Below are 8,569 nucleotides of genomic sequence, written 5' to 3' on the forward strand. Positions count from 1 at the left end.
ACAATGTCAATCTATCAGGGGATTTTCTGGGCCTCATAAACCATCTTAGTCTCCCAACCGGCTCCTCCATTTCTGAGGTAGCAACACTGTCATCCGTGGAAGATTGACTCTGAGATTGGAGGGGCATTCCCTTCTCCAGCTCCCTCCTGGGTTGTTGACGGGACCTCCTCTGAACTCCTAATTTCCTCTGTTCTGGCTCCATCACGGGAGCACTGGTGCTGCCTGCTGGCTCCAACTGCACCGAGATTGGAGTTGTGGTTCCCCGGCTTCTTATGTGGTCACTGTGCTTCTGCCCTGTCCTGCTGTTCAAATCCACCACGTACGAGACTGGACCTGACTTTGATACAATTCTGCCAAGTAGCCAAAGTGGGCCTGAGGCAAAGTTCCTGATGAGGACCAGGTCGGCCACTTGAAATGACCTGTGACCTTTGTGTGAAACATATGCTTCCTCTGGGAGGCCTGCTGTGCCTCTCCCTTCCCGCCAAATTTGGGAAGAGTCACTAAACACGTCTTCACCACTCTGCCCAGGACCCCGCTCCCAGGACCCTGTGCTCTTTTCCCCATTGGTCGGGGTTCACACGCTTCTGCACGATAGGCCCCCTAGCCATTCAAGTTGACCGTGAGGTCTCGCCCCTTAAAGGGGCCGTGCTACAGCAACATCCAATTCCAATTTCTCCATCATCATGAAGCAATGGATGTTGGTTCTCCACCTTTGTTCAAGGCTTCACTATCAGTAGTTGTGAACAGACGGAACCTCCAGTGGCAGCCATGGAGTCACAAAGGCCAGCTCCGGCTCAAAGGCATTGGTTTGAACTCTTTTTACCTGAAAGTGGGGTAATTCCGACAGGATAGTGTAGCTGAAAATGTCCAGGAGAAGTTCCCCCCGAGAGTGGCATGTCTGCTGGTTACCAGATCCAGCAGGAAAATGTTAATGGCCTGGCCAAGGAACAGGAGGAGACAATTGGAAAGCAGGCGGAGGGGGAAGGGTTGTCGCAAGTTGGCAAACCCCAGATGGAGCGGTTGATGGTGTTTATTAGCGAGGAGTTCTGCCAGCAATGAAAGGAGAAGCAGGAAGATTGGTCGAAGGCCATTGAGGGAGTAGTAGCTCCCCTAAAGGATCGATGGAGAGAGTGGAGAAGTGCCTGGAGGTACAGGGGTCGCAGATCTGAGAGATGGAGAAGGTGATGTGCGATCACAGTGATCGGGTGGTGGCGTTGGAGGTGGAGGTGGGGCTCCTGGGGGACTTTTGCAAGTCACTAAGGGCAAAGGTAGAATAGATCCAGAAGGCGAAACCTGTGTATCGTTGTCCGGCCTGAGGGTGTGGAAGGCACAAGTGCCACCAGATACGTCTCAAGGTTTGCTGGCGGGGCTGGTGGTGGAGAAGGTGCTGGACAAGGCCCCAGAGGTGGATAGGGCGTTCAGGTCCCTGAGGCAGAAGCCGAGAGCGGGGGAGCCACCGCGGGCTGTGATTGTGAGGCTTCATAAGTTTGTGGAGAGGAAAAGATCCTGCGGTGGGCCAGGGAGAAGCGGAACTGCAAATGGGAGGGGAACAGGGTCTGAATCTATCAGGATATTGGAGCAGAGCTGGAAAAGAGGCGTGTCGCTTCTTTACAGAAGACAGATCCAGTTTGGGGTGCTGTACGCGGCAAAACTGTGGCTGACTTTCTAGGCCGGGAGTACTATTTTGAAACTTCAGAGGAGGCCAATGACTTGATTAGAGACCACAAACTGGAGGAGAACTGAACGTTGATGGGAGACGGAGGAGCTGGACCCGCAGAAATCAGAAGATGCCGGTAGTGTGGGGACGGAGGGTGGGGGTTTTTTTTTTCAGGTGGGGTGATTTTGTTTGCTAAGGGGCAATGATTGGATTGTGCCCCCCCCCCCCCCCCCCCCCGGCATGACTGTGGTATTTTTCTTTTTGGAGGGGGTGACCTGTGGTTTTGGAACTGTCTTTGTGCGGACAGACCAAGGAGGGAAAGGTGGGGGGAGGGTTGGAAGGGTACATAGGAGGAGCTTCAGCCAGAAGCTGCCACGCTGGCAGGGTGAGGGGTGGGGGAATGCGACATGGCAGTGTTGGAGAATGAGCAAGTTCATGGGCGGAGAAGGGGGCCAGGTTCAGGGCAAAATTAAAGGAGGTAGAATTGGAACAAGGGGGTGGCAGACAGTAGAGGGGAGTGGAGGCGCAAACCTCTGGTAAGGTTCGTAACATGGAATGTACGGGAATGAATGGGCCAGTGAAGAGGTCTTGGGTCTTCGCGCAGTTGAGGAGCTTGAAGGCGAGGGTGGTCTTTCTGCAGGAGGCACACCTCCCGGTGAAGAACATGGAACACACAGTGGAGAAGGAGGCCGTTCGACCCATCGAGTCTGCACCGACCCACTTAAGCCCTCACTTCCACCCAATCCCCGTAACCCAATAACCCCTCCTAACCTTTTTGGTCACTAAGGGCAATTTATCATGGCCAATCCACCTAACCTGCACATCTTTGGACTGTGGGAGGAATCCGGAGCACCCGGAGGAAACCCATGCAGACACAGGGAGAACGTGCAGACTTCACACAGACAGTGACCCAGCGGGGAATTGAACCTCGAACTGGCGCTGTGAAGACATAGTGCTATCCACTTGTGCTACTGTGCTGCCCCCTCAGGTTAAGATCAGGTTAGGCTGAGAAAGGGATGGATGGGTGAGGTATTTCACTCTCGGTTTGATTCAAAGCCGCGGGGGGTGGCCATCCTGCTGAGCAAAAGGACGGGGTTGTAGGGGGTCAAGAAAGTGCGGGTCCTGGGTGGGAGGTACGTGATAGTAAGCGCGGACTGGAGGAGACACCGGTGGTGTTACCGTGCCGAATCGGGATGACGTGGGATTTGTGAAGGGATTGCTGGGAACGATTCCGGACCTGGACATGCATCAGTTGATTATGGGGATGATTTCTACTCTTTGCTGGAATTGAGGGCGGATAGATCGATTCCCAGGTCAATGGGAAGGTTGAGGATGGTGAAGGAGGGAGGTTTTATGAAAAGGATGGGATTAATGGACCCATGGAGGTTTAGGAACCCATGGGAGAGGGAGTGTTCCTTCTTCTCACACATGTACAAGGCATACTCTAGAATTAACTTTTTCATCATGAGCCGAGCGGTGGTTGTAGGTGTGGTAGGGGCGAAGTATGTGGGCATCGTGATCTCAGACTATGCGCCGCACTGGCTGGAGGTCAAACTTAGTTCAAGGCAGCAGCTGAGGCTGGAATGGAGGTTAGATTCAGAGCTTTCTGTGAGAAGGTGTGGTCAGTGATCAGGGACTATGTGGAGTTGAATCAGAATGGGGCGGTATCGGCGGCCACATTTTGGGAGGCGTTGAAGCGGTGGTTTGGGTGAAGGCTATCTGGTTCAAGGCGCACAGAGAGAAGAAGAAGGAGGAGTATGGACGGTTGTTGGACAAGATAGTCAAGATGGACAGGAAATATTCGAGTGCCCCCACCAAGGATGGGTTGGCGGAGAGAAATAGGTTACAGGAGCAGTTCGATAGGTTGACGATGGGGAAGGCAGTGGGGCAGCTCCAACGGTCGAGGGGGGTACAGTATGAATATGGAGAGAAGGCAACATGCATGCTAGTCAACGTCCAGGCGATCTTTGAGGGCACAGACAGGAAAGGGTTAGGTAGTGTTGGAGCCTGGCAAGATTTAAGAGGTATTTAGGGATGTTATGAGAAGTTATATAGCGCCAAGCTGGGTGGTGAGGAAGAGGATATGTTTTTTTTCAATGAGCTGGAATTCCCAAAGCTGGATGAGGAGAGGAGGCAGGCATCGCTGGTGGAATCGCTAGGGTTGAGAGAGGTGATAGAAAGAATAAAGGGGATGAAGTCGGGGAAAGCCCCGGGGGCCAGGTGGTTACCTGGCGGAGATTCTATAAGGAGTTTGCGACAGAGTTGGCACCACATTTGCTGGGGATGTTTAGTGAGGTGCTAGGGAAGGGGCAACATTAGAGACACTGACCCAGGCATCTATCACGCTAATCCCAAATCCCAAAGAAGGAGAAGGATCTGTTGGAGTGTGGGTCATACAGGCCCATTTCACTGCTAAACATGGATGTGAAAGCGTTGGCCAAGTTAGTGGCGAGGAGAATGGAAGGATGGTACTGGATTATGACCCTGTCAAAGGGGCGGGTACTGGAGGTAGTGGTCTCTATGGGTGCGGAGAAGGCTTTCGACCCGGTGAAGTGGAAGTACCTGTTTGAGATCCTGGGAAGGTTTGGGTTTCGCCAGAAGTTTGTGGTGTGGGTGCTTCTGTTGTATGTGGCCCCGGTGGCGATTGTGTGGACAAATGAGATGAGTTGATGGAGCTTCATATGGCACAAGAGAACGAGGCAGGGGTGTCTGCTGTCGCCACTGTTGTTCCAGCTGGCGATAGAGCCCTTGGCGATGGCCCTTAGGGAGTCAGTAATATTATATTCCTTGTCTTGTTCACCAAGATAGCCAGATATGTAGGGTGGGATTCTCTGATCCCCCGCCGGGCCGGAGAATTGCCGGGGGGGCGGCGTGAATCGCGCCCCGACGCGGGCTGACGGATTTTCCTGTGTGGGCGGGAATTGCATCGCACCGGTCGGGGGCCATTGGCAGTGCCCCCCCCCAAGCGATCCTCCGCTCCGTGATGGGCCGAGTGGCTGCCTGTTTGCGGCAAGTCCCGCCGGCGTAAATCAAATAAGATCCTTACCGGCGGGACCTGGCTCTATGGGCGGCCTCGGGGGGACGCGGGGGGGGGGGGAATCTGGCCCCGGGAAGGCCCACATGATGGCCTGGCCTGTGATCGGGGCCCACCAATCCGCGGGCAGGCCTGTGTCGTGGGGGCATTCTTTACCTCTGCGTCGGCCGCTGTAAACGCCCGCCATGGCCGTCGTGGAGAAGAACCCCCCTGCGCATGCGCTAGGATCACGCTGGCGCTCCTGCGCATGCAGCAACTCGCGCCGGCCGGCGGAGGTGCTTTGGCACCGGTTGGCGTGGCGCCAAGCCCTTCGGCGCCGGTTGGTGCGGCAAAAACCCTGCCGGCGCTGGCCTAGCCCCTGAAGGTGCGGAAGATTCCACACCTTCCGGGCGGCCAGACACCGGAGTGGTTCACGCCAATACGGCCCACTCCGCCGGTTAGGGGAGAATCCCACCCATAGTGTTGACAAAGAATATAAAAACAAGAAGTTTAAATCGAAACAAATTTATTTCACACTACTAATCTTGATTAGGTTCGCACACTTTACTGAGTAACAGATGCTAAACTAATAATAATTAATCTGTAGTACAGTAATCAATATTCCCTCCAGCTATAAAAACTACACTTTAACTTACAATGAAATCTCCCTCTGCTTTCTCATCAGCTTCTCATCATCTTCTCCCAGAATCCCTAGAGATGCTGCCTTATATACAATAACTTAGTAATGCCATCTAGTGTTGAGTTACACATAGTTTCTGTTTTTAACCCTTTACTACACTTGTACTATACATATCATTACAAGTAGAGTAGCAGAGGATTACGAGGGAGAGTAGGGAACACCGGGTGTCGCTGTAGGCAGACGACCTGCTGCTGTTTGTGCCGTACCCATTGGAGAGTATGGGGAGAATTATGGACATTTTAGAGAGGTTCGGGGTCTTTTCGGGTTTTAAGTTGAAGGTCAAAAAGAGTGAAGTGTTTCCGGTGAATGTGTCGGGTCAGGGAGCCAATTTGGGGGTGTTGCCATTTAGGGTTGCCAAGGACGTTCAGGTATCTGGGAGCCCAGTTGACGGGGAGATTAGGCGACGGTACACAGGTGGAACCTGACAACATTGGTGGAGGAGGTTAGGGAGGACTTTAGTAGATGGGGTACGTTACACCTGACACTGGCGGGGTTAAATTGAACGTTTTGCCAAGGTTCCTGTTTGTATTCCAAACCCTCCCAATCTTCATTCCGAAGGCCTTTTTCCAGAAACTGGATGCAGTGATTTTGGAGTTTATATGGGCGGGAAGGTAACGAGGGTGAAGAGGGCCCAGCTACAGAGACAGAGGCAGAAAGGGGGGTTGGTTATCAAATCTGCTGCATTTCTACTGGGAAGCGAACGTGGAAGGAGGTGAGATGGTGGTGGGAAGAGAGGAGTTAGAGTGCGCTAGGATAGAGGAGGGGTCCTGTAGGGAGTCCAGCCTGAGGGCCATGGTGACGGCCTCGCTCCCGCTGGCACTGGGGAAGTATACAGTGAGCCCGGTGGTACAGTCCATGATTAGGGTGTGGAACCACTTGAGGAGAAACTTTAGTCTGGAGGGGATGTCGATGCTGACACCGCTGTGTGGGAACTATGGGTTAAAACCAGGGGACACGGATGGCATGTATTGGAAGTGGGGCTGGTGAGGGCAAGGGATTTATATCTGGAGGAGAAGTTTTCAAGTCTGGAAGAGCTGCTGGAGAGGGTGGAGATGCCGAAGCGAAACGAGTTCAGGTATATGCAAGTGAGGGACTTTGCACAGAAGGAATGGAGAGGGTTTCCCAAACTGCCAGAGTATATCCCATTGGAGCGGTTCCCAGATGTGGAAGGGGAGGGCAGGATTGGTGATATATACAGGTGGTTGGGGGACCAGGGGGGAACGCAGGTGGTAAGGATTAAGGAGAAATGGGAGGAGGAGCTGGGGGGTGAAATAGGATGGGGAGTGTGGAGTGAGGGTGAACTCAACCTCCTCGTGTGCGAGGATGAGTTTGATTCAATTTAAGGTGGTGCATAGTGTGCATGTGACTCGGGTGAGGATGAGTGGGTTCTTCCAGGGGGTGACAGACGAGTGTGAGAAGTGTGCGAGAGGACCAGCAAATCACACACATATGTCCTGGGGCTGCGAGATGTTGGAGAGAAACTGGGAGGAGGTATTTGGGACACTATCGAGGATTGTGGGGGTAGAGGCCGGACTGGAGCCGATGGTGACGATTTTTGGGATATCGGAAAATCCGGAGCTGATGGAGGGGAGGAGGCTTGATGTTTTGGCCTTCCCCTCTCTGATTGCCCGGCGATGGATTTGACATGGCAATTGGCGACACCTCTGCGAATGGCGGTCTGCTTGGGGGACCTGTACCATTTCCTCCGGCTGGAAAAAAATCAAGTTTGAGTTGAGGGGATCAGCGGTGGGCTTTGAGACACGCTGGGGACTGTTCATGACAATGTTTGAGGAATTGTTCGTCGTGGGGTGGGGGCGGGGGGAGGAGTGAAAAGGGGAAAAACTTGCACAAACTGTGAACTGTGGGGTGTTGACAATGTTTTTTGATTTATGCCTTTGTACTTTTGAATATGTTTGGAATAAAATAGATTTTAAAAAAAATTGTTGTGAACAGTCCAAGTTTCGAAGGTTAGTATTTGTAAATAACACTTTAATTGCCCAGAGGACACGTATATTGGTAAGATAATGAAGTGCAGAACAGTGGCACATGCCAATATCTAGGTTAGGCACACTGCTGGTTGAGGCCGGAGCTAAGAAAGAGCAGGATAATGGAGTGGATTTTGAATGCTTTCAAATGCTTCAAATAAGCCGGACATGAAGTTGCTGCTTAGCTACCTGATAGTGATTAGTGGGACTGACAAAAACAAGTGGACTAGGACTGTTGGAGCTGAGAGCCGTCTCGCTGATCAAACCTTTCGTTATCAGCTTCCTGAAAACTGCAACACAAGTTTCAATGAGTTGCAGCAGAAGCCACATCCTCTCAGATTCTGTGAGAACAACCCAGTTAGTCACTGCTCTGACACCTCTGTCTTGCTGCTGCTGCAGCTTCTATTGCACAAAGTAGCATCCAATATTTAATGATAAATACAAGAGATATCAGTTACTTGCCATCAGAAGGGATCAAACCAAAAGCGAATAATAAAGGGAGCAGCACTCCCAACAGTGTACCCATCTTGTGACCAGTCTTGTCTCTGCGCAACCTCCTCTTTCCTCTGCCTTTTTGACCTTCTCATTCCAATTCAGGAGGTGTTACCCGCTACTTTGCCCTCATTTGTGTTTCCTGATACAAGCATATGCTTTATCCAATGAGAGCTTTACTTTGAGAGGCTGGCTTCCTTATTGGTGGGTTCTGGCTCTGGATGAGAACTTTAATTTCCCCAAAACCAATTAATTTGCATTGAATCCATATTTGGTCCTCTGGGAGGATCACAAGATTGGATCAGGAGGATCTTGGTGAGGGTCACGTGACAGGAATGGAGCACAACGTGGTTAAGGCAGCTACCACAATTTATCCCTATAAATATGACTGATATTGGGTTAAAAGGTTCAAGCTTTTTGATTGTCAGAGTTTTGGGGTCTATTCTGACGCTCAAACATACATTCAAAATGTCTAAACCCAGAGGCAATCAGAATGAAACAAAAACAGAAATTGGTGGACAACCTCAGCACCCCTGCCAGCATCTGTGGAGAGAGAATGGAGCTAACGTTTCGAGTCTGGATGATTCTTTGCCAAAGCTATCTTTTATAAGGCCACAAAGGAGTTTGCAGTTCTGACGGGGAAGGAGGATATTGGACTCTCTTTGTGCCTGGTCGGATGTCACACACCCGAGGCGCTGCATTAGGCAGTGTGAATCTGGAAC

General features: G+C 51.8%; 1 protein-coding gene across 3 annotated transcripts in view; it reads right to left on the minus strand.

Moving 5' to 3' along the window:
* Positions 1–7,950, minus strand: part of LOC119970376 (cystatin-F-like) — a 28,914-nt gene extending 20,964 nt beyond the window's left edge. For 2 of the 3 annotated variants that reach the window (XM_038804915.1, XM_038804897.1), the window contains exon 1: positions 7,818–7,950. In XM_038804915.1, coding sequence (XP_038660843.1) covers positions 7,818–7,881 — 64 coding nt within the window. In that variant the 5' untranslated portion in view covers positions 7,882–7,950. The remainder of the gene's footprint in view (positions 1–7,817) is intronic. The other variant, XM_038804905.1, reaches the window with a different exon arrangement.
* Positions 7,951–8,569: the final 619 nt, after the last annotated feature.

This window comes from Scyliorhinus canicula, chromosome 1 (assembly GCF_902713615.1).
Source record: "Scyliorhinus canicula chromosome 1, sScyCan1.1, whole genome shotgun sequence".
In the NCBI taxonomy this organism is placed as follows: Eukaryota; Metazoa; Chordata; class Chondrichthyes; order Carcharhiniformes; family Scyliorhinidae; genus Scyliorhinus; species Scyliorhinus canicula.